Source organism: Hyla sarda, chromosome 2, assembly GCF_029499605.1.
Source record: "Hyla sarda isolate aHylSar1 chromosome 2, aHylSar1.hap1, whole genome shotgun sequence".
Lineage (NCBI taxonomy): Eukaryota > Metazoa > Chordata > Amphibia > Anura > Hylidae > Hyla > Hyla sarda.
Window position 1 is genome coordinate 288,245,038 of NC_079190.1, and position 26,579 is coordinate 288,271,616.

The 26,579-nt window shown below is 44.3% G+C and overlaps 1 protein-coding gene across 4 annotated transcripts in view; it reads left to right on the forward strand.

The window, feature by feature from the left end:
• Positions 1-3,780: 3,780 nt before the first annotated feature.
• WDTC1 (WD and tetratricopeptide repeats 1) overlaps positions 3,781-26,579 on the forward strand; it is a 77,983-nt gene continuing 55,184 nt past the window's right edge. The window contains exons 1-4 of one of the 4 annotated variants that reach the window (XM_056557390.1): positions 3,781-4,006; positions 13,170-13,278; positions 22,540-22,623; positions 23,715-23,761. In XM_056557390.1, the coding sequence (XP_056413365.1) occupies positions 13,228-13,278; positions 22,540-22,623; positions 23,715-23,761 (182 nt within the window). In that variant the 5' untranslated portion in view covers positions 3,781-4,006; positions 13,170-13,227. Of the gene's footprint in view, positions 4,137-13,169; positions 13,279-22,539; positions 22,624-23,714; positions 23,762-26,579 lie in introns of all 4 variants that reach the window. The other 3 variants (XM_056557387.1, XM_056557389.1, XM_056557388.1) reach the window with 3 other exon arrangements.

The following is a 26,579-nucleotide window of genomic DNA, read 5'->3' on the forward strand; positions in this document are numbered from 1 at the left end:
GTGGATATATTGGTTAATGTATAGGAAATATAAATGTATAGGACCTTTCCCGGGTCATGTGATGTACAGTTGTGATGCATAATTGTTTAAGGACCATCCTGGGTCATGTGATGTACCCAGAGTTCACTTGGTTCAGGACTTACAGGTTTGCTGACCAATGAGCTTAGTCCAGCCCTCTATTATATAAAGGGCTGTAGTGTGTAAATTATCTCTCTTCCTGCTGAACTATCAAGCAAGCACAATCAGCATAACTTCATTCAATTCATCTAGGCCAAAGCCTTAAATAACCAGCAGCCACTAAAACCGTGAGTTATCAAGCTCAACCTATCAAATCCTGTGTGACTACTACCAGCTAAAATCTTATAATTCGTAGCACAGTAGCCTGCTTAAGCTCATTATTTCAAGTCCAAGCAAAACCTGTGAGGAACCTGCATCCCGGTTCTCTCCAAAAGACTGCATAATTGTAAAGACTGTTGCATATCAGTTAAAGTAAAGTTTTCCGGTTACTTCATAAAATCTGCTATGGACATTCCGTTTATTATCCCTGCCGTTTGTGGGCCGGTTGGCAGCAGGAACATTACTATTAAGCAAACCGCACCCTGGCGTCATGACAACTAAGGGTTAATACCACGAGACCCTTCATTCACCATTGCAACACCCCAGTCACCACATAGTTTTATTCAGAAAAATCTGTATACTTCGGACAATGCATTTTTGTGCCTACTTGCACCTTTCCTAAAATTAAAAAGCACCTTTTGGCGTCTCTGGCTGGGGCACGTTTCTTTGTGGAACCTGTTATATGCTGTCCATGTGGTTATTTCCCTAAACAAATGCCTTTTTATGTGCCTCAGCGCTTTATTCCTTGTCCTCTCGTTCAGTGATCAGCAGGCACTGTTATCTTGCATTGTGACGCAGAGAGGTTGACAAACATCAGCCTCTGTGACACACTGCGAGTTCGCCACAAAGATGACAGATCGGAGTGAGCTCTCTTCCCCTACCACAGGCAGTGCATGCATGGTGAGTGGAACAAGTTTAACATTGGCTTCACTTGCTTGCCATGCCTGTGTTACAATGCAATGGCACCTGTGCAAGATTTGGACAGGGCTTGCTGTTGAAGCCTAAACCCTGTCTGCCAGAGAGGATGGAAAATAAAAGCACAGAGGTGTTGCTCTGCACACCGCCTTTTATAACAGTGTATGTAACCATGTGTATGTACTTAAATAGGCTTCAGTTTAATCAAGCCCACGCCATACCGGCCGGCCCCCCCAGCTGATTCCTGTAGCTTGGGGCCAGCGTTAATAGCCGACATGCGGCGTCTAAAGGGGTATTTAAACCATCCCTGGGCGATCCACTGCTGAGGTAGCCGGAGGGCTTACCTCATGTCCTGTTGCTGCTGCGGCTCTGACAATGATAAAGCCTGGCAGGACCAGGCTTTATCAATCGAATGCAGAGCACACAGATCAATGTGGTTATATGGAACCACATTGACCTGTATGAGGAATCTACAAATTCCTCCTAAAAGTCCCCTAAGGGGACTAAACGTGTAATAAAAAAAAGTTCAATAAAAGTAAAAAAAAAAAAAAAACAACACCCATTAACCCCTTCCATATTAAAAGTTTGAATCACCCCCCTTTTCCCAAATTCCATATAAAAAATATGTAACCATGATAAAAATAAACATATGTGGTATTGCCACGGGCATTAATGTCCGAAAAAATTCCAAAGTCCATAATTGCATATATTTTGTCACTTTGTATACCCTAAAAAAATTTATAAAAACTGATCAAAAACAAAAATGGTACCGATAAAAACTTCAGATCATGGCGCAAAAAATGGGCCCTCATATATCCCTGTATATGGAAAAATAAAGTACAATTGGTGGTGCAAAAAATACGCCCTCACATGGGTCTGTATGTGCAAAGTTGAAAGCGTTTTGATGTTTAGAAGGTGATGTGATGAGGAAAAAACGAAAGTGCAAAAACAGAAAAACCCTGCGTCCTTAAGAGGTTAAAGGCAAGAAGAAAAAAAATGTAACGCAAAAATGAGAATTGAAAAGTGTCCTCAATGCCAAAATGGGCCATGTTCTTAAAGGGGTACTCTGCTGAAAACATTTATCCCCTGTTCAAAGGATAGGGGATAAGATGTCTGATCGCAGGGGGCCCGCCACTGGGGACCCCCGCGATCTCCGGGCCGGCAGTGTCGGAGTCTGGAACACGGAAGCTCGGAGCTTCCGTGTTCTTAACGTAACGCCATGCCCCCTCCATTCATGTCTATGTGAGGGGACGTGTCAGCGTAGTACAAAGTTGCCACGCCTCCTCCCATAAACATAAATGGAGGAGGCGTGGCAGCTGTGTTCGCCAGTCATCAGGCACGGAGCAGAGTTTGCACTGTGCACTGAATGACAGGGGTGCCGCAGTGGAAATCGCGGGGGTCCCCAGCAGCGGGACCTCCGCGATTAGACATCTTATCCCCTATCCTTTGGATAGGGGATAAAATGTTTTCAGTGGAGTACCCCTTTAAAGATGTAGTATAGTGAAAATTGTCTTCATTCTATTGTGCCCAGTCTGCGAAAAGCAAACAAACATTAACTTACCTTCCACCGTTCCACCACTATAGCTCTTCGACCCTCCAGTCCGATCTTCTGCCTTCTTCCGTGTGCACAGATCGCTGACCGTAGCAGTGTCCCACTTTGGCCAGTGATGGGCTGAGCACAGTGTCATGTAAGGAGCCTGGGCCCCGCCTTCTCCCTGCTGCCCGGGCTCCTTACATGACACTGCCCTCAGCCTATCGCCGGCCGAGGCGGGCCATCGCAGTGGCTGGCGATACGCTGTCAGCAGTGTGCTGATTCTTGCACATGGAAGAAGGTCAGACCGGAGGATCGAAGAGCTATAGCGGCGCTATGGGGGAACGGCGGAAGGTGAGTTAAAGGGGTACTCCACTGGCTAGCGTTCGGAACTAAATGTTCTGAACGCTGTTTTCGCGCTGTGGGGGTCGACCACGCCGCCTCAATGCAAGTCTCAACCGTCACACCCCTTCACATAGACTTGCATTGAGGGGCGTGCCTGTGATGCCACAAGCGGCGTGGCTGACCCCCACAACGCAAAAACGTAGTTTGGAACATTTAGTCCCGAATGCAGGCCAGTGGAGAACCCCTTTAATGTTTTTTTTTTTTTTTTTTGCTGCCTGGGCACAATAGAATAAAGACAATTTTCACTATACTACTCTTTTAAGGGGTTAAAATATGCAATTAATACAGTGCATGGAGATTTTTCAAAACTTGTAGAGGAAAGGAGGTGCAGTTGCCCATAGCTACCACATTGCTTCATGTTTCAGAGGACTTTTTGATTTTTTTTAAGTGACCTGGTTGGTTGCTAGGAACAACTGTACCACTTATGCTCTACACAGGTATCACTTAACCTTATTTTCTTCTGAGTGTCAGTGAGGGTATCACAATGTCTACAGCCTTAGGTTGCTGTTGAGCTGGCAGGTCATAGGAAGTGACTGAAATCCAAAGGCGGCCATGAGAAGTATTCCTACATACATCTATTCACACACGACACAGGAAAAGCTGTCAGCATATCCTATAACATCAACGCAAAAGTTCCGCCAGCTAACATCCCACACGCACTGGCATACCACCAAAACAATGTTGCTCCATAAAGGTCACTGTCTCTTAGTATAAACTACAACTTCCAAGACGCTTTGCGCGGGGCGTAAATGCGCAAGCGCTGATTCTTCAAGCCAACCTAACATAACAGCTGATCTGCCCTACCTCCCTTATTGGTTCCATGAGCCGTCAGTCTAAAAGCTACGCCTTCTATTGGTTTACATGACCTTTCCTTTTCCTCTTCACGTTGCCAGGGAGCCGTGGTATTACGTTAGTAAGCCTTGGCGTATTCCTGAACGTCCATGTGCGCAGTTTACGTGGCGTAGGCCTTAGACTTGATGTTCCCTGTACGGTGAATACGTAGCTGGTGGGTGCTTGTTCTGAGAGCCACCCGGAGAGGTAAACACGGGTAACTGGGCTGTCAGGGGCCTGTTCGCTGGGGAGCCGGGCATACCGTTTGCGGTATCTGTCTTCCATAGGTATTTAGCCTGAGTATGTGGTGCTGAGAGGCTGGGCTCTTGTAAGTGAGGTATGCACGTAGTCCTTACTGGAAATAACGCTGCAGAAACTTATGTGTGTGCATGTGGATATAAGCTTTGTCCTGTATGGTGCCGGCTGTTCATACTTCGTGTTTACATGCATTGTGCATTCACCTGCAGTAGCTTGTTATAAAAGTTACGTGAGGGACACCTGGCAGGGGCCCACGGAGCCCCGCACCCTCTGCATGCCCTGCCGGGGCTTCACATTGAGGTCTCACAGTGCTCCACACAGGAGGAGATTGCCTTACTGTTTCCTAATATACTTGTATGACTGGAAATCGTCCCTTATCCCACCATTGCTGTTCATTCTCCCTGACAGCTATGCATTCCTGTCATGGCAGCCCACAGTCAGCCACCTACTGCAGCAGCCAAATCCAGCAGAATGTGCAGGAATGAGTGACAGATGTGCTGAAATCTATGTTTTCTCATCAACATGGTTATTATGTTTTTGTGGTTTTGTACCAGAAATGATAGTGGCATATTGAAAAGATGTGAGAGAAGACCTGTAAAACGCCTCTGATGCCTAGAACCAGGGAGTAGTGACCCCCCCCATCAGCTTAAAGGGGTATTCCATGCAACTAGACTTCTCCCCCTATCCACATGTTGGGCAGAGCAGCACATCACCCCTGCTTGTCTCCTAGGAAGTGTTGCCACCTTTCTTGCCCAAAAAATACCGGCCATGCTAATTTGCATAATTATATATGTATGCGTGACATCACAGGATACACATGCGAGGGAAATTTTGTCCTATTCTGACCCCTATTTCTCACTAGATGGGCCTGTACGAGGGCTTGTTTTTCTGCACCCCAATCTGTAGTTTTTAGTTGATACAGCCTGTGGCTCAGAAGCTGCTCCAAGTGGAAACTACAACTCCCAGCATGTCGACTGTATAGTAGTATATAAAATAGATTAGTGTTTCCTAACAAGGTGTGCCTCCAGCTGTTGCAAAACTACAACTCCCAGCATGCCCGGACAGCCGTTGGCTGTCCGGGCATGCTGGGAGTTGTAGTTTTGCATCAGCTGGAGGCTCTCTGGTTGGGAAATATTGGTATAGCATATGGTGCAACATTCCGGATGACTAGTTGGATAAATAACGGCCTTTGCATTGCCGATGTTTTTGGCAGTGTGGCCAAAATACCGTCTGTGCCGGTAAAATACCAGCCAGGTGGTAACCCTACTCCTAGGGCGGGGGGTCCCAGCGGTTGGATCCCCCCCCCCTTGATCATACACTTTAGTCACTATCCTGCAGGGGATATCTCTAGTTCCCTGGAGTGGCCCTTTAGTAAGCACCTAGTTGTATTCCGGCATCTATGCACAGCTAAAATCTGCTGTAATTTCACCCTACAGATTTTACACCCATACAAGGATTTTTCGCGCGGAATCTGCTAACAGCCGCCCATTGGTTTCACTAGGATTTTGCTGCTTAGTTCAGATGTAGGAACATTCCTCAGTGTGAAAATACCTTTTATCGATCCTGAAATCAGCATGGCTTTACCTGAAATAGTATTTGCCATTTATGCCAATGCGTGGCACCGTGCTGGGGCTCCATTAGGGTATGTTCACACTAAGAATTGGAGAGGAATTTACTCCAGTAATTCCGCTCGCTTATTCCGCTCCAATTCATCCATTGACTTTAAAGGACTTTCCGCTACCCTGTTCACACTGAGGAATTTCCATTAGCAGAATGCTGAATTCTGTTCATTCTTCAGGTGAAATCTGTGGCTAAAAGCCCATTGAAGTCAATTGAATTTTTTTCTTCCTGAGGAAATGAGTTTCACATGGAATTTTAAAAAGGGGAATTTCCCCTCCCACAGCATTTCCTTCTCTTCCTCCAATCCTCTTCATTTCCGCGCAGAATTCCACATGTGAATTCTGTGCCAATTCTGCGGAAGAGAGAAAATGGCAAAAATTTACATTTTCCTGACTTAAATTATTCCTCTTCAATCCACTTCCAGTTCCTCAGTGTGAACATACCCTTATTCGGTTTGTGGCAGTTAGTCTGTCACCAGTAAAGAGGCTTGGGGACATAGCCTGCCCATGTGTCACTGATGTCAGACTTATAAGGCATATCTAAATTAAAGGGGTTGTACCGGATTAGAAGAGCATGGCTGCTTTCTTATAGAAATAGTGCCACCCCTGTCCATAGGTTGGTTGTGATAAAGAAGTAATATTTTCTAAGTCCTTAACCCCTTAAGGACTGAGCCCTTTTTCCCCTCTTTTGCAATTCTGACCACTGTCACTTTAAACATTAATAACTCTGGAATGCTTTTAGTTATCATTCTGATTCCGAGATTGTTTTTTCGTGACATATTCTACTTTAACATAGTGGTAAAATTTTATGGTAACTTGCATCCTTTCCTGGTGAAAAATCCTCAAATTTGATTAAAAAAATGAAAATTTAGCATTTTTCTAACTTTGAAGCTCTCTGCTTGTAAGGAAATTTGATATTCAAAATATATATTTTTTTGGGATCACATATACAATATGTCTACTTCATGTTTGCATCATAAAATTGATGTGTTTTTACTTTTGGAAGACACCAGAGGGCTTCAAAGTTCAGCAGCAATTGTTCACAAAATTTTCAAACTCACTATTTTTCAGGGACCAGTTCAGGTTTGAAGTGGATTTGAAGGGTCTTCATATTAGAAATACCCCACAAATGACCCCATTATAAAAACTACAACCCCCCCCAAAGTATTCAAAATGACATTCAGTCAGCATTTTAACCCTTTAGGTGTTTCACAGGAATAGCAGCAAAGTGAAGGAGAAAATTCAAAATCTTAATTTTTTACACTCGCATGTTCTTGTAGACCCAATTTTTGAATTTTTGCAAGGGGTAAAAGGAGAAAATGTATACTTATATTTGTAGCCCAATTTCTCTCGAGTAAGCACATACCTCATATGTCTATGTAAATTGTTCGGCGGCGCAGTAGAGGGCTCAGAAGGGAAGGAGCGACAAGGGGATTTTGGAGAGAACATTTTTCTGAAATGGTTTTTGGGGAACATGTCACCTTTAGGAAGCCCCTAGGGTGTCAAAACCGCAAAAAACAAACAAAAAAAACACATGGCATACCATTTTGGAAACTAGAATCCTCGGGGAATGTAACAAGGGATAAAGTGAGCCTTAATACCCCACAGGTGTTTCATGACTTTTGCAAATGAGAAATTTTTTTTTTTTTTTTAACCTAAAATGCTTGTCTTCCCAAAAATTTTACATTTTTAAAAAGGGTAATGGCAGACAATACCCCCCAAAATTTGAAGCCCAATTCCTCCCGATTCAGAAAAAAAACCATATGGGGGTGAAAAGTGCTCTGCTGGCGCACTACAGGTGTCAGAAGAGGAGTAGTCACATTTGGCTTTTGGAAGCAAATTTTGCTCTGGGGGCATGCCGCATTTAGGAAGCCCCTATGGTGCCAGGACAGCAAAAAAAAAACACATGGCATACCATTTTGGAAACTAGACCCCTTGGGGAACGTAACAAGGGGTAAAGTGAACCTTAATACCCCACAGGGGTTTCACGACTTTTGCATATGTAAAAAAATATATATTTTTTTTACCTAAAAATGCTTGGTTTCTCAAAAATTTGACATTTTTACAAAGGGTTAAAGCAGAAAATACCCCACAAAATTTGAAGCCCAATTTCTCCCGATTTAGAAAACACCCCATATGGGGGGAAAAGTGCTCTGCTGGCGCACTACAGGTCTCAGAAGAGAAGGAGTCACATTTGGCTTTTTGGAAGCAAATTTTGCTCTGGGGGCATGCCGCATTTAGGAAGCCCCTATGGTGCCAGGACAGCAAAAAAAAAAAAACACATGGCATACCATTTTGGAAACTAGACCCCTTGGGGAACGTAACAGTGTTACAGTGAGTACTTACACCTCACAGGTTTTTTGAACAGTGGGCCATAAAAGTGAAAAATTAGATTTTTTTTGCACTATATTGATAGTGTTACCCCAAACGTTTCATTTTCACATTGGTCAATAGGGCAAAAGGCCCCCAAAATTTGTAGAACTATTTTGTCTGAGAAAAAAAAATACCCCATATGTGGATGTAAATTGCTCTGTGGACGCACTACAATGCTCAGAATAGAAGTAGTGAAAATTTTGTTGAAATTGAAGTCGGGGGTCATGTGCATTTATAAAGCCCCCAACAGCAAAAAAAAAAAAAAAACCACTTGTGACACCATTTTAGAAACTACACCCCCCAATGAACGTAACAAGGGGTACAGTGGGAAATAACACCTCACAGGTTTTTTTGAAAAGTGGGCCATAAATTGAAAAATTTGATTTCTTTACAGTAAAATGCTGGGGTTACCCAATTTTTAACACTTTCACAAGGGGTAATATGAGGAATTGTGTTTAAAAATTTTGGAGGGCTTTTTCCCCTGACTATGAAAATACATCCACATATGGGGTAACGTGCTGGGCGGGCGCACAACAAGGCTCAGAAGTCATAGAGGTCACTTTGTATTTGTGGCCTATAGCAGATCAGTAGCTGACGGTTACATACATTCTGAGGAAAATACAAAAATGAAACGCCCACATGTGACACCATTACAGAAAGTACCCACCCTGGGGAATGGTTATAGGGGTAAAGAGGACATTTTGAACGCACAGGTGTTTCCTAAATTTATTTTCCAGGAATGGATGAAGGGTAGCTTTTGAAAATTGCAATTTTCAACCTATGCTCTGCTTCATTTTTCTGGAAACAACTAACATGTGACTCTTGAATTGTCACCTGGAAATACGACAGAGCTCAGCGAGAACTCTTCGCATTTGAGGCGGATGTTTGTTACGGACATAACAGTTACATACATTCAGAGGAAAATACAAGAAAGGAACACCTACATGTGAACCTATTACAAACTACACCCCCTAGGGAAGGTGTATAGATAGGGTGAAGTGGAGATTTGGAACAGACGGGTGTTCCCTTCATTTATTTTCCAGGAATGGATGAAGTGTACTATGGGGGGAAGAAAATTGCAATTTTAGTACTGATATACCAATTATTTTCCCAGAATGATGACCCAGAGTACAGCCAAAAGTAAAAATGATGCCCACCCTAAACCTTATACTCTGAATCATCATTCTGGGAAGGGGTTACCTCAAATGTTACCTCAAATGCGCAACCCTCTCAGGTGGGGATAGAGCGTCGCGCATTTGAGGCAACTACAAACCTCCAATGCTGTTGACTCTGTGTCCCATGACCCATTTTTTACGGGGAAGAAATAAAAAAGATATTGGGGGTATTGGGAAAAAGATGTTTTTTTTTTTTTTTTTGGGGGGGGGGGGGGGGGGGTTGGTATAAAATTTGGAAGACAATGTACTCTGGACTGGTACATTGGAGTCGAATTTTGGGGAATGAAAATTAGGGCAAAGGATGGAAAATTTTGTACTCCATGGAAGTGTGATACTCCCTGAAGCAGCCTATGCAGAGGCCCGGATGATTGGGGCAAGTGTCGCATTGAGTGGTGGTGTCCTTCCGAATCCCCCTCTTGCGACACACTCTGCATTTCTTCTGAGATCGTCCCTTCTTTCCAGTGTGGGGGATCACACCTGGAAAGTGTTGGCTAGGGATGATCTGGGCGCCCATAATTCCAGAGGTGCTCTCACCCACTCTTTGGCGGTCACCATAGGTGAGGGCCTTTAGAACTTCCTCTTGGAACTGCAGGTATGTCCCTGTGTTGCCAGCGTACTTGTACAGTACAAAAGCGTTGTACATGGCAACCTGTACCATGTAGACCGCAACTTTTTTGTTTTTCGCATGGCGTTATATGGCTTAAGAACTTGATCAGAAAGATCAACTCCCCCCATATACCGATTGTAGTCCAGAATACAATCGGGCTTGAGGACCGGTCCCACGGTACCTCGCACAGGGACAGGGGTGCTACCGTTCCCATGAATAGTGGGGAGCATAAGCACATCCCTCTTGTCCTTATACCGGACCAACAACAGGTTCTCATGGGAAAAGGCACGGGGGACAGGAGTCTGCAGGGGATAGGAAGGAAGCCCTCTTTGATTCTTCCGGACTGTCCCACAAGCGACCGTGGATCTGATGGCGAGGGATGTGAAGAGAGGAATACTAGTATAAAAGTTATCCACGTAAAGGTGGTAACCTTTATCTAGCAATGGGTGCAAAAGGCCCCAAACGATTTACCCGCAGTGGGGTAACAATCTGGGGGTTCAATGCAGGAATCTCGTACCTCATACACCATAAACTTGCAAGTGTACCAGGAGGTACTCTCGCAAAGTTTATACATCTTCACGCCATACCGCGCTCGCTTGGTAGGGATGTATTGCCGGAAGCTAAGTCTCCCCTTCAAGCTGATGAGAGACTCATCAATAGTGACCTCCGTTCCATGGACATAGGCCTCCCAAAATCTGGCCCCGAAGTGATAGATGACCGGCCTGATTTTATACTGGCGGTCATACGCAGGATCAGTTTGGCGGGGACATGCCGCATTATCAGCATAATGCAAACATCTCCGAATGGCCTTGAACCGGGGACGTGTCATGGCCATATTGTAGAGCGGAGTCTGGTAGAAAATGTCCCCACTCCAATATTGCCTGACACTGGGTTTTTTAACTAGACCCATATGCAGCGCAAGGCCCCAAAAGGTCCTCATTTCGGCTGCATCGACTGGAGTCCAGCCGCCGAGTCTAGCTAAAAGTGAGCCCGGGTTAGCGGCGACGAACTGTTGGGCATACAGATTTGTCTGTGTAACCATTAGATTAACAAAGTTGTCACTGAAAAAATGACCGAAAAAGTCCTTTTCAGTGAACCCGGCGATGTTAATCTTGATTCCTGAGTCGCCAACAAACTCAGGAATCACGGGCTCGTGGTCCGCTGGCTCAGCCTAGACAAGTTCTCCGGTACGAGGTACCGGTGACCTTGGCAGGGGGGCTTCACTAGTATGAGCGCCAGGGGGACTCATACTAGCATGGGGCACAGGGTCAAGGACAGAGGAGGTTTGCGGCGCCGCACGGCGGTGTCTCCGCCGCCTTGGTGGCTCATCATCAGAACTAGATGATGAGGAGGACGATGAAATAAGGAAGGTGGGGTCTTCATCGTCCTCTGAGCCGCTCTCGGTGTCAGAGGCAATTATGGCATATGCCTCCTCCGCCGAAAACGCTCTGCGGGCCATTTCCCTACTCTAATGGGTATTACTAATCCTGTTCAGTGCTATCAGTCATCTTCTGCTTTGGTCTGCAGGAAGGAAGATCAGAGCAGAAGACTCCCGGAAGGCAGCGGAGGCAGGTGAGGGGACCTCTGGCTGCCGTGCTGGATTATCGGATCGCCACGGCAGCGCTGCGGGCGATCCGATCGTCCAATTAAGTGACCGCGATGCTGCAGATGCCGTGATCTGTATTGATCACGGCATCTGAGGGGATAATGGCGGACATCCGCGGGATCGCGGATGTCCGCCATTACCGGCGGGTCCCTGGCTGCGATCAACAGCTGGGACCTGCCGCGCATGATCCGGGCATCGCTCCGATGCCCGCGGTTATGCTTAGGACGTAAATGTACGTCCTGGTGCGTTAAGTACCACGTTACCAGGATGTACATTTACAGAGCTCGTTGTTAAGGGGTTAAGGACCAAGATTTTTTCTGTTTTTGCACTTTTTTTCCTCCTTACCTTTTAAAAATCATAACCCTTTCAATGTTGCACCTAAAAAAAAACAAAAAAACATATGAGGCCTTTTTTTTTTTTTGCGCCACCAATTCTACTTTGTAATGACATCAGTCATTTTACCCAAAAATCTACATCGAAAAGGGGAAAAAAATCATTGTACGACAAAATTGAAGAAACAACGCAATTTTTAAAAATTGGGGGGGGGTTTCGTTTCTACACAGTACATTTTTTCGGTAAAAATTACACTATCTTTATTCTATAGGTCCATATGTATAAAATGAATACATTTAAAATTGTCCTCTAACTTTTTAATTTTTTTTTGTATGGGGCAGTATGAGGGCACATTTTTTTGCGCCGTGATCTGAAGTTTTTATCAGTACCATTTTTTGTTTTGATCGGACTTTTTGATTGCTTTTTATTAAAAAAACTTTTTATGGTATAAAAAGTGACTAAAAATGTGCAGTTTTTGACTTATAATTTTTTTTGGGTGTATGCCATTGATCGTGCAGTTTAATTAATGACATATTTTTATAGTTTGGACATTTACACACGCGGCGATACCACATACCGTAATTATTTTTATTATGTTTATATATTTTTTATATGGAATTTGGGTAAAGGGGGGTGAGTTAAACTTTTAAGGAAGGGGTTAATGTGTGTGTTTTTAAACTTTTTTTTAAAACATTTATTTATTTATTTTTTTTTTTACACTTTTTTAGTCCCCTTAGGGGACTTTTAGGAGGAATCATTTGATTCCTCATACAGATCAATGTGGTTCCATGTGCTCTGCGCTCGATTAATAAAGCCTGGCCCAGCCAGGCTTTATTATTCTGAGCGCAGGAGCCGGCAGAGGCGCAGGAGCCCTCAGGCTTTCTCAGCAGTGGATCGCCCTCCCCCACGATTGCGCTGCGTGGGGGTGGGGGGGGGGAGGCGATCCACCCCACTAGACAACCAGGGACGGGATAAAGGCACCTTTAGACACCACTGTCAACTTTGTCAGTGACGATCTAAAGGGTTATCCAACCATCAGCATATGGCAGTAAAGTGTGAGGAGCTATGCTTGGATGAGGTTGGACACCCCCCACCCCAGCACTCCAGACTGCACTTTCTGTGTTTGGACTTTTGTCCAAAGTCTGTGTATGAGATGGGGGAAAATGTGCTGTTGAGCTTTTTTAAGCACAAATAAAACATAGAAAACTTCATTTTTTTAAACCAAAGTATATTAGAAATATTTTTTATTTACCATAAGGAGTGCAATAGCAAAAAATGTTTTAATGAGAGTTACCCTTTAAGTAATCCCTCAGTCTGTACATTAATACAATATAGCTATCCACACTTTGATGTCTAAGCCATTTGTTTTGATTGAAAAAACTTTTTTATTATCTTGCAGGATTATGGCAGTGGTACAGTTTCAGGCTTTGACATTGTGATCTCTGTGGTCGTTCTCCATGATGGATAGAGCCAACGTTGCTAAGGATCTCATCCACAGGCAGATTGGGGTATGTGGTGTTGTCAGGCCCAAGGCCTGATTATGGAATCATACATGTGTATTATAATTGTATTTGTGTATAATATAAGCAGGGGTGTGGAAATGTAATAAAAAAACTACTTGTCCACTGAACTAAAACAGAGCAAAATCTACTTGTCCGGGCCAATTTTCGCTTTTACACTCTCGTTTTTTCCTCCTGGCCCTATTATAGCCATAACGAACTACTATAATGATACCTTTTAATTTTTCAATAACATATTCTCTGATCCAAAAAAAAAATAAATATATAATCGGTGAAATGAAATTGAAATAGTAAAACATAATTTAGCAAATTTGGTGGTTTTCTTTTCTATGCCAGTTACCTTGTGGTTGAGCCAACATGTTATTTTGATTCTTCAGGCCGGCCTGAATACAGCAATACCAGATTTGCCTACTTTGCGTCATGTTTTACTAATTTAAAAAAAATTCTGAACTTTAAAAAAAAATTTGTAATTGCCATCTTTTGACACCTGTAGCTTTTTTTTCCCCCGCATACCAGGCTGTATGAGGGCTCATTTTGTGGGCCATAATCTGTTTTTGTATTGATACCATTTTGGTATTGATCTGACTTTTTATTCGCTTTTTAACTCCTTTTTTTTCCCTGGGATATTATAAAAATTGCAATTCTGTGGTTTGGTATTTTTTTTTTTACATTTACGTCATTTTCCGTACGGGATACATAATGTTATATTTTAATAGGTTGTACAATTACGCACGCAGCGATACTAAATATGTTTAATTTTATTATGTTTACATGTTTTTATATAGGAAAAGGGGGTTATTTGAACTTTTAACATGGAAGGGGTTTGTGTGTCTTTTAAACTTTTATTAAAATTTTTTTTTTTACACTTTTTATTAGACTTTTAGGAGGAATCATTAGATTCCTCATACAGATCAATAGAGTTCTATTGAACTCCATTTCTCTGTGTGCTCTGTGATCCATTCATAGAGCCTAGTCCAGCCAGGCTCTATCAATGACAGAGCCACGGGGAGCAGGGAACAGAGGTAAGCCGTCCGGCTACTTCTATAATGGATCGCCCACTCGCGATCACGCTGCGGGGGGGGGGGGATGGGGGGGTTGATCTACTCCACTGGACCACCAGGGAGCATTCACACGTCCCTTTAGACGCCGCTGTCAAGGTGATCGAAAGGGCTTATAGCCAGCTGCGGTGATCGCCGCTTGCTGGCTATTAGCGGCGGCCCCCAGCTACGGAAAACAGCTGGGGGCTGCTGAGTATGGAGCAGGCAGGAGTCGGGAGACTGCTGAGCACCGCCGTGCTTGTCAGGTCCGGCTCTGCATGCCCGGGCTAAGGGCCGGAAAAATTCACCTGGCCGGCGCCCGGAACTGCATCCTTGCTAAGACGAGGGTGAGGGTTCATTCAAACTGTGTATTCCAGTTTTATTGGGGGACCTGTCTGTCTGTGTTAGTTATACCTCCTTAGAAGTCAGGCACAAACTAAAATAAGGGACCAGGAAAGAGGGATGGCAGCCCCCCCCCCTACACCTTGTGGGGTCAGATGAATTCCCTTTTCCCTCCTTAACAAAAAAATAAAAAATAAAAAAACACTAGAGATGCTGGACAAAACTTTGTTCAAGCCTGTGGCAAAAGCTGACAAGACATCCTAAGATACAGCTAAACTCTCACTCACAGGGACTGCTATACCATTATGCTGTAAGGACTTTTCTTTTTGTTTTCTGAACTTGTCTTGCTGAACTTTTTTTTTTTTTTTTTTTTTTTTTTTTTTTTTTTTATATATATATTTTTGTACCTGTATGTCATTTGTTTATTTTATATGTAGCACTGTGATACCTTTTTTTAGATTAAATGTTTAATTAATCAGCTCTGGTCTTTGATCTCTAAATATAGGAGCTCACCTTTCTGAAGGAAGCTCTGGTGAAACACGTTTATCAAAGGGTTAATTGGGTGACTTGCTGGGACTAGAAGTAAATACCCAGAGGTCTGGTGGCTTTAACCCTTGCAACATTACACTCTCTCTAGCGTTTTGGCTGGACCCATATGGTGTGATCGTGACAACTGGTGGCAGTGTCGGGATATATTTAGAGATTTTTAGTGCTTGCTGGATTTTATCTGTAAGGAAATCTTAGCACTAAAAGAAATTGCATACATATTCTTTTGTGTAAATTCCAAAGTCAGAGCTCAGTGCTGGTTTAAAAGACATACAAAAAGAGTGCTAGACAGTTCTGCCCTCCCCATCTCCTGTTTTACCTCCTCTGTCTCATCTCGGAAATGTGGAGGCATATCACAAGCTAATGTGCCAAGAAAAGGAGATCACTCCTGCGGGAAAGAACAAGGAACAACTTATTGCTGATCTTGTGGAGTTTGATGCCCATGCAGCAGAGCTGAGTGACATGAGACAAAGTCCTACAGCTGGAACTGCCACCCAGGGACTGATATCTCCTGGGGAATGCAACAACATTACTCCCTATCAGGACAGTACTCCACATGAGGCCTCGGACCCATATGCAGACTGCCTTACAACACTTTGAGAATGGGGACTCCCAACTGCTTCTCCAGTACCAAACTGCAGAGAGAGAGAGAGGCACAGGCATGAGCCGCAGAGAGAGAGGCACAGGCATGAGCCGCAGAGAGAGAGAGGCAGAAACCGCAGAGAGAGAGGCGGCAGAAAGAGGAGGCGTGAATTGGAGGTTCTGAGGCTGAGAGGGGATGCTTTATCTGCACGCAGTGATGTGCAGGATCAAGGAGACCACAAACCTTGCTTGTAACATTTCTTCTTGTTGGAGAAAGAGTTTGATCTAGATGTGTTCCTGATGGGATTTAAAAAGGTTTGCAGGCAGTTCCATCTACCTAAGGAACAGTGGGGACGATATCTAACCCCACGGCTGCGAGGGAAAGCTCTGGATGTGTTTGCTTCTCTTCCCTCTGAAAGTGACCAGGACTATGAGGCAATAAAATTTGCCCTGCTAAAAAGTTTTAATCTGACTCCAGAGAGTTTTATCGGAAAAGATTTTGGACTTTGCAACAAAGCACCACAGAAAGCTGCACTAAACGTGCAGGTCAGATAAGGACTTCATTCAGGCAATGGACTGAGGGCCTACAAGTAACTACTTATGAGGGCCTGGAGGACTTGATGCTCCTGGATCAGTTTCTCCAAACACGGAGCTTTGAAGCCAGAGAGTGTGGATTTTGGACCGCAAGCCCAAGGCAGCAGCGGAAGCAGCAGAACTAGAAGATGACTTTGCGAATAACAGGGCGCCAGCAGCAAACGTGGATCTTCACAAGCTGGAGCAAGTACCTGGAGAGTAGCCACACAACCACAGAGCACAACCAGGCCAGCCGGGAAATTCTTGCCATCTTCACCAAAAGCAACAGGAGCCACATTGGGTCAGGGGGACAATAAGAATGGGCACCTGAGTGCCACTTGCCCCAACAAATAGAATTCTCCACCGGCAGCTGGAAGACACACAGCTGTTCTTCTGGTGTCCGGAGTGGTGGAGAAAAGAGGGGATAACCTACAGATAGTAACTGTGGGTGACCGGGTGACAGTGGGTTTATGATATTCTGGAGCCTCATTTACCTTGGTGCGTCCTGAAGTGGTGGATACAGAGGACATCATCTCTGGAAGAACCATGGCTTTAAAAGGAATTAGTGGTGTGCGCCCTGCTGTGCCCATGGCCAGTGTGTACCTGGATTGGGGTACAGGCAAAGGTTTGTGGGAGGTGGGGTCTCTGAGGACATCCCTGTTTGTTCTGCTGGGGAATGATTTGGGTCGGATGCTCTGTCATTATGCTCCAGAGAATACTACCTGCACACCAGATGGGCTAGGAAAGAGCCTGGTTCATTCTGAGGTACTGTGCAAGACTTAGGGAGACACTGTGAAAAGTGATAACTGGGAGGGAGTGCAGGAGATTGATAAATGTTTACCTGTGACTGAACCAGTGATGTTTTCCAAAAGTGAAATGGGATGTATTGTAAAATGTGATGACCATGAATTACCAATGCCAAAACCTAGTGGAGATGGGCTAGGGGGAGAGTTTGGTGTGCCCCTGTTGACATGTAAGGATGAGGGACCAGCAGTGAGTGATATATCCCAATCCTGTGAGCCTAAGATGGAGGAGGGAAGGAGTGATGGGCCTGTGTATGATACCTGTAACATTATGTCTGGGACTGAGGGGGAGGAAGGTAAACCCCAGGGAGGCATATCAATGGTGGCAGTGGTAAGACGCCAACAGCGTGCCAGGGTTACAAATTATGGGGGGCTTTTTTCTTATTACCCCTAGTGAGAATAAACAATTTAAGATAACACCAGCATTTTAGTGAAAAAATAAAAATGTTTTCATTTTCACGTCCTACTTTAACGAAAAATTTTCAAACACCTGTGGGGTGTTAAGGCTTACTGTACCCCTTGTTACATTCCGTGATGGGTTTAGTTTCCAAAATGGGGATCACATGTGGGTGTTTTTTTGTGTTTATGTCAGAACCGCTGTAACTATCAGCAAACCCTGTGCAAATCACCTCAAATGTACATAGTGTGCTTTCACTCCTGAGCCTTGTTGTGCACCCGCAGAGCATTTTACGTCCACATATGGGGTATTTCCGTACTCGGGAGAAATTGCATTACAAATTTTTGGGGGTCTTTTTTTTTTCCCCTTTTACCTCTTGTGAAAATGAAAAGTATGGGCCAACACCAGTATGTTAGTGTAAAATGTTTAATTTTTTTACAATAACATGCTGGAGTAGACCCCAACTTTACCTTTTCATAAGGGGTAGAAGGAGAAAAAGCCCCCCAAAATTTGTTGGGGTATTTCCGTACTCGGGAGAAATTGCCTATGTGTGGCCCTAAACTGTTGCCTTGAAATACGACAGGGCTTTGAAAAGAGAGAGCACCATGCACATTAGGGATTTGCATGGTGGGCATAGGGGTATTCTACGCCAGTGATTCCCAAACAGGGTGCCCCCAGCTGTTGCAAAACTCCCAGCAGGCCTGGACAGTCAATGGCTGTCCGAAAATACTGGGAGATGTTGTTTTGCAACAGCTGAAGGCTCCATTTTGTATACAGTGCCGTACTAAATGTTTTTCATTTTCTTTTTTATTGGGGGGGGGGGGGGGGGGGGTGAGGAGGGGACTGTGTAGGGGTATGTGTATATGTAGTGTTTTACCTTTTCATTTTGTGTAGTGTTTTTAGGGTACATTCACACAGGCGGGGGTTCACAGCAAGTCTCCTGCTGGGAGCTTGAGCTGCAGTGGAAAATTTGCTGCATCTCAAATTCACTGTAAACCCCCGCCCGTGTGACTATACCCTGTACATTCATGCGGGGGGGGGGGGGGGGGGGGGGGTTGGGGGTTGAGTGCAAACCTCCGGCTGTTGCAAACCTTTGGCTGTCCGTGCATGTTGGGGGTTGTAGTTATGCAACAGCTGGAGGCACACTGGTTGCAAAACACAGGATTTGTTACTTAACTCAGTGTTTCCCAACCAGTGTGCCTCCAGCTGTTGCAAAACTACAACTTCCAGCATGCATGGTCTGTCAGTGCATGCTGGGAGTTATAGTTTTGCAACATCTGGAGGCACACGAGTTGGGAAACAATGAGTTAGGAAACAGACAATGTTTCCAAACCAGTGTGCCTCCAGTTGTTGCAGAACTACAACTCTCAGCATGCACGGACAGCCAAAGGGCATGTTGGGTGTTGTAGTTATGCAACAACTGGAGGAGAACAGTTTCCAGACCACTGTGTAGTGGTGTCCAAACTGTAGCCCTCCAGATTTTGCAAAACTTCAACTTCAAGCATGCCTAGACTTCCCAGGCATGCGGGAAGTTGTAGGTCGGCAACATCTGAAGGGCCAGATGTTCCCGATCTACAACTCCCAGCATGCCTGGACAGTCTCTGCATGTTTTGAATTGTAGGGTCTCGGGCATTTGCACGGGATGCCTGCTAAATGATTTCAGCGGCATCCCGGTCCGGTTGCCGTCCTGCGCGCAGCAGGGACCGAAATTCCCACTGGCGTACAGGTATGCCCTGGGTCCTTTAAGTACCAAGGAGCCAGGGCGGACCCAAATGCCCTGGGTCCTTAAGGGGTTAAGTTAAGGGTGCCAATAATTTTGTCCAGACCATTTTTGGAGTTTGGTGTGTCATTATGTCCTATTTGCTTTTTTTCCTCCCTTTTTTTGTTTAGTTCCAATACATACAAAGGAAATAAACGTGTGTAGAAAAACGTGTCATTGCATTCCTTTTCGGTGAGAAATACTTTATTTTCTTGAAAAATTTCAGGGGTGCCAACTTTTACGGCCATGACTGTATATTGGGAAAACAATATCTTTCAACCTGGAATTCCGCGAGCACTGCATTGCCATCAATAGTGACGGCACAGGGCTGCACAGTCCTACCACCGTATTACAGCAGTGGCCGCCAGATGGAATCTCGGAACAGAGATTCCTCTCAAATTACCCAGTGTGAACATACCCGAACGTGTCGAAAGAAGAGCAAGTAGCAAACACAACACCAGCACCAAGAAGCTCTAGTGGAAAGTTGGCCGCAGAAGTATCTTTTTGCTCTCATCCTGAACTCTTTTAACCCGATAACTACCATGGACGAGTATAGACGTCCAGGTTGGCGGGCGTTCCCGCACCTGGACGTCTATACTCGTCCATTATTCTCGTGGGTGCTGCCCAGTGCACCCACGAGATCGCGGCAGGGACTCGGCTGTAACACACAGCCGGGACCCTGCTGCACTGCCAGGACCGAAGTAAACTTCGGTCCCGGCAGTTTTAACCCTTACAGCCGCGGTCGGAAGTGACCGCGGGCTGTAAGTGTTATGACAGAGGGAGGGAGCTCCCTCTGTCACTCCTGCAGCACCCCGCATCGCGATCGCAGGGAGCTGCGTGTAATACGCGGCTGGCCGGGGCCTGCCGCACTGCCGGGAGTGAAGTTCACTTCACTCCCGGCAGTTTAACCCCCTACAGCCGCGGTCAGAAGTGACCGCGTGCTGTAAGGAGTTCTGACAGAGGGAGGGGGCTCCCTCTGTCTCTCCTGCAGCACCCCGGAGCATCTGCTGCATACCTGGGCAGCCGGGGGTCCTACAAAGACCCCCAGGTCTGCCCTGGGTATTGCCTGTCCCTGATATGCTGCCTGCTAGTGAAAACTGGCAGGCAGCATATAACTGCAATGCTTTGGAATACTAAGTATTCCAAAGCATTAAAAAGTGTAAAAATAAATAAAAATGTAATAAAAGTGTTAAAAAAAATATATATTAAAAATACATTTATTAAATGAATCTAATAAAAAAAAAAGCATAATGTTTAGGATCGCATTGGCGGACATCCCCAGCATGTAATATGCTGCGGATGTCCACCATGTGATCCCACACATTATGCAGCAGTCACGGTAATGAGCTCGCTGCTGCGGCTGGGTAGCTTTGTGCGTCCACTCATAGCGGCGGATTTTCCGCCAGCAGTCATGAGCGGACACACTGAGCTACCCAGCCGCAGCAGTAATGGATATATTCGCCATGAGCGGGTGCTTATTCCCACAACATGGCGGATATATCCATCAGGAGCCTTAACTGTCACAGACAGATGCGTTATACTGCCAGCCGACCAAGGACCAATCAGAGAGGTCCCTGGTCCAGCCAATAACTTGTAGGGGTGCGGTATATAAATGGGGTCACTTGTGGGGGTGGGGGTACTGTTCTGCCCTGAAAGCCAAATGGCGCTCCTCTCCTTCTGAGTCCTACCACGCTGCCAAGGAACCATATATGGCCAAAGCGGGGGTATTCCCGAACATGGGACAAGCAGCTAAATAAAATATAGGGTGCATTTCTTTCAATATCAGAAGTGATGTACAAAAAATATGCCCCCCAAATGATGCATTTGTGAAAAGTTGCAATTTTCGAATTTTTAACACTGACTTTGTAATAATTCCTGCCAAAAAACTATGGTGTTAAAATACTCACTGTACCCCCTAGCGAATACCTTGAGGGGTCTAGTTTTTAAAATGGGGTCATTTGGGGGGGTGTTCCTATGTTCTACTACCTTTAAATTTCTGCAAACCTTGCATAGCACATAAAAAAAGATGTACTTTTCAAATTTTCAAAATTTCAAGTTAAATTGTTAGGCTTCTAACTAATTTAAAATGTTAATTAAAAACTAAAAAATGACATCAAAATAAAGTAGACATCTGAAAGTATAAGTTTCATAAACTATTTGGTCAGTAAGTATAAATATATGCAACCAATTAGTGTTAAAATAGCAAAAAATCTAAATTTTTTGTAAAAATTTCATGATTTTTTGCATTGTAAAAAAAAAAACTACAAATGATATCGGCTTACTTTTACTATGTACATGAAGGACAACTTGTGACCAAAAAAACAATGTCAGAATTATCGTGATTGGCAAAACGTTACCAGAGTTATTCTCTAATAAAGACAGACATCCCCGATTTGAAAAAACAGGCCTGGTCTTTCAGGGGCGTACAGGTTTATTTGCATTGGTCCTTAAGGGGTTAAAGTATAAAAATAATACTCAAGAAATCCCCTTTAGAACCACAATTACTTACAGCTTAGACTAATTAGAATATTTGCAGCCTTGCTACATGCTTTTTAACATACTTATGGGGGGAGATTTATCAAAACCTGGCCAGAGGAAAAGTTGTCCAGTTGCCCATAACAACCAATCAGATTGCTTCTTGGATTTTTAACAAGGCCTCTGCAAAATGAAAGAAGCGATCTGATTGGTTGCTATGGGCAACTGGCAAACTTTTCCTTTGCACAGGTTTTGAAAAATCTCCCTAATGGTGTTTGTTTTTGTGGACTATAAGGCTTGGTTCACCCACAACCAACCTAAATAAAAATTCTCAATAACATCCACTTGCGTTACATAAGGACTTTAGTGCAGTTATAGCCATCATTGAACTTTTTGCACTGAAATAATGAAATCCTCAATATTCTTACGAGCGAATGAGGTTAAATCCCTATTTACTTTACTCCTTTGCAGATTCTTGGTGGGAATTCCATCATAGCAGCTATCCTAAATCTGGGCCAATGTGTCTAGATCCAGGACAACACAATGCAATGACATGCCATTCTATTTATAGGGCAGTGTTGTATTTTCAGAGCTGCCAGTGAGACTATCTCCAACTGTTGTCCTTTTACTTTTATTAGGATTAAATGTGGTGTTTGCAATCTTTGTTTTTCTTGTTGTGTTAAAGTACCTTAAGTTAAGGTGTAACAGTTTCAAAAGTTGTTCATTTTCTTTAAGGAAAGACAAGCTAGAATCTTTCAGAGACGTCATCATGTAACAGATCCGTTAATTCGTCGCATGGGGCTAGAAGCAGAGCTTCAGGTATATGCATGAGAAATATGCCCTTTGGGATGGTATAAGAAACAAATTAAAGGCGTGTTCCTGGAATTTAATTGCATTTTGCAGGACAATATGAATGATTGGCCCATACCTGTCACCCCACCGATCAGCTGTTCTCCACTACACAGTGAATGCGGTTGAAAGCCCTGCATTGTTCACTGTATGGTAAAATGAATATGAGCTAAGCTGCAGTTACCTGGTGCCACCACTATACAATGAATGGTTCAGGGCTTTCAGCCCCATTTACAGTGCAAGCTGTTAAGCAGCTGATCATCGGGATGTTGGCACCTCGCTCATCAGTGATTGATGGCCTATCCTGTGATCAGCAAGGTGTTGACTCCTGGCACTATCACTGTTAAGCTCTAGCTCATACACAGTGGTCGTGAGCCTCAGGGCCATTCATTGTGTAGTGGTGACACGGTGAAGTGAATGTAACACGGCACCACCAAAACAAAATGAACTGTGCCGAGGCTTAATGTTGCTTATTGTGTATGCCCAGAGCTGCAGGGGTGCTGGGTGCCTGTACTAAGTCAATCAGACATTGATTGCCTATCTTGTGGGTATGCCATCATTGTTAAATGCCCAGAAAAACCCTTGTTTATGTTTCTACTGTGGAATGTCCGCATGGAAACTCTGTGTGGACATTTGACAGCTGAGTGCTGGTAGAACATGCTGGTGCTTGGACGGCTCGAAAATGTGCCGTCTTATAGATGGCAATGCATTTCCTTACGGAATCTGCAAAAAAAAATGTTGATGCCATGAAAATTTTACAGTGTGAACATAGCAGCAGAAACCCATTGAAAGATTAATGCGGATTTCCGCACACAGACATTCTGCCGTGTGAACCTGGCCTTAGGGTGTATTCACAAGTACAGTATCCTTCGTATACTTGATGCAGGATTAAAGTTTGCTGAAATTTTGTTGCAGAATTCGATGCAAACTAAAATACTGAACACTGGCGTCAGGTTTAAATCCTGCGCATCAAATATGTGCAAGATACTGTACCTGTGAATACAACCTTAAGGTATAGGTTTAAGTGAAAATCATTTTATTCCTCTTTTTTTTTTCCATAGGGCCATTCTGGTTGTGTCAATTGTCTAGAATGGAATGAGAAGGGAGAGTGAGTATCAATTTAATCTTTTCTTTACTGTTAAGCATTTGCTAACCATTTATTGGAATTTCTTTAAATTTTTAGTATTAGTATTTTTAGTATTTTTTATTTTATTTTTTTCAATGCAAGTCTATGGGAGGGGGCGTGACGTTGCGATACTCCGGCCCTGGGGTCATCACGCTACACACTCTGAGCCTCCAGCGCTGCGGAGAGCTTACAAAGGTGGGTGCGGAATGACAGATTGCGGGGGTCCCCAGCGGCGGGACCCCCGCGATCATACATCTTAACCCCTATCCTTTGGATTAGGCATAAGATGTACTAGGGCCAGAGTACCCCTTTAAATTGGTATCTCTGGAATTACTTATGGATTCGAAGAGTGTTTTATCAGGCTAGGGTTCCACGCCAGATGTTAGCTGAAAGTCCTTTAGGGATTTATGAAACACTAAAGCCACCTGGCGTCTTTTTTTTTTAATTTTTAATTCGTTTTATTGAAACAGTAAAAAAACACCAATTTATGTAGTCAGAGCAGCAATACAAAAGGAATATACACAGGGGAAATACGACAAGGTATGCATACCAATGTACATAAATAATCGGTCTGACTTTTAACGTGCAGGGACTACACAGGATAGACCGGCGTCAAGAGTAAAAAGAAAACATAAAACATAACAATCCAGTCGTGTAGATGAACGAAACAGCTCCGCCCATCCTAACCTACCAGTAGCGTAACAGAGAGCGTCAACAAAAGGGGGGAGGACAAATCAAACGCACAGAGGAGAGAGTAAAACATGAAATGAGGGTGGTACAAGAGCATATACATAGGGCGAAGGGATATGTACTCATGGTATCAAAGATCACAAATTGCGCACCTCAGCAGGTGTACATTGCGTGGGAGGAGAAGAGCACAAGTCTTCCCATACTTTATAAAACTTGTCTGGACATTTCCTATTCTTGTAGACAACCGGAATGAACGGGAGAATTGCATTGACCATCTTCCATTTAGAACATGTCGGGTGTCTAGGGTCCATCCAGCGAAGGGCCACCATTTTGCGTGCCATAAATAGAGATTCCCTGAGAAGCATACTAACATGATCGGGCCACACCTCCTCATCCAGGACACCAAATAAACAAAGTATAGGATTTCGAGGAGGGATAGGTTGTATAAGAGTAGCTAAAAGCTGCAGGACCTCTGTCCAGAACTGCACAATATAGGTACAGTCCCATATAAGATGCCAGAAGTCCGACCTAGGTGCATGAAAATGATGTCATGCAGCCGAGTCAGAATGACCCATGGCTAACAGTCTATTAGGGGTAATGTAACTGTAATGAATAATATATAAGTTAATCAATTTATTGTTGGCCGCTGTGTGAGACGCGTGAACCTCCTCCCACTGTTCAGCAGACATCTCAGGTATATGATCTCTCCAGCGTCTCTCAGCCGTTAAAGGCTTGTGGGCAATTTTCGCCTGGATGAGGTGTGTATATAAAACAGAGATCAGACCTCTAGGACCCTGAGACTTCAAGACTCCTAATCAGAGATTGGAGGGCCCCCCACCGGGAATTGTTCCTGAAGAGCATGTCGCAATTGCAGGTACTTGTAGAAAGAATTCCTATGCACGTTATGAGATTCTTACATTTGAGAAAAAGACATCAATATGCCATCAGTGTAGACATCAGACAAAGAAACAACACCCACCTCACTCCAGAAGCGGGAGTCCTGGGACCCCAGTGACTGAGGCAGGTGAGGGTTATGCCACAGTGATAGATCAGACGGCACATCAATATAGGCATGTATCCTCTTGGCCGCCTTCCAAACTTGTACAGCAACTTTATGAAGTGGAAGAAGGCCTCCCAATGTGGAGTCCTTCAAGAGAGGATGTAGCGGTAGGATATTCACAAACCTCTCTAAGGTTTGCTCAGAGCTAGGCAAGGGGTCAGGTAATACCCAGGAACACAAGTAGCGGAGCTGTCCAGCCAAGTAGTACAAATGGATTTCAGGGAGCGCAGCACCTGCCAACAATTTAGGGCGTTGTAAAACTAAAAGGGCCACCTTGTGTCTATTCGGTTCCCAGATAAATGGAGACAGCAGGGATTGAAAAGTATCAAAAAAGGATTTAGGGACAGGGCATGCAGAATGCTCCAGACAATACAGGCATTTGGGAAGGATAATCAGATTTATACTGCCCACTACAGCCAGAGGAAGAGAACTCCAGATCTTAACCCCTTAACGACCATGGACGTGTAAACTCGTCCATAGACCGTTAACGGGGTATGATATATCATACCTTCCGGCCCCCAGCTGATTCTTGCAGCTGGGGGCCGGCATTAATAGCCGACATGCTATTAACCCTTTAGATCGCCGCTGTCAAAGCTGATGGCGGCATCTAAAGGTGCCTTTATTCCATCCCTGGTGGTCCAGTGGTGTGGATAGCCCCCCCGCAGCGCAATCGTGCGGGGGGGGTGTCGATCCACTGCTGAGAAAGCCTGAGGGCTTACCTCATGTCCTGTGCCGGCTCCGGCGCTCTGAATAAGGCCTGGCAGGGCCAGGCTTTATCAATCGAGTGCAGAGCACACAGATCAACGTGGTTTTATAGAACCGCATTGATCTGTATCAGGAATCAAATGATTCCTCCTAAAAGTCCCCTGAGTGGACTAAAAGTGTGTTAAAAAAAAAAATAATAAAGTTTAAAAACACACACATTAACCCCTTCCTTATTAAAAGTTTAAATCACCCCCTTTTTCCCAAATTCCATGTAATAAATATATAAACATAAAAACATGTGTGGTATCGCCGGGTGTGTAAATGTCCGAACTATAAAAATATATT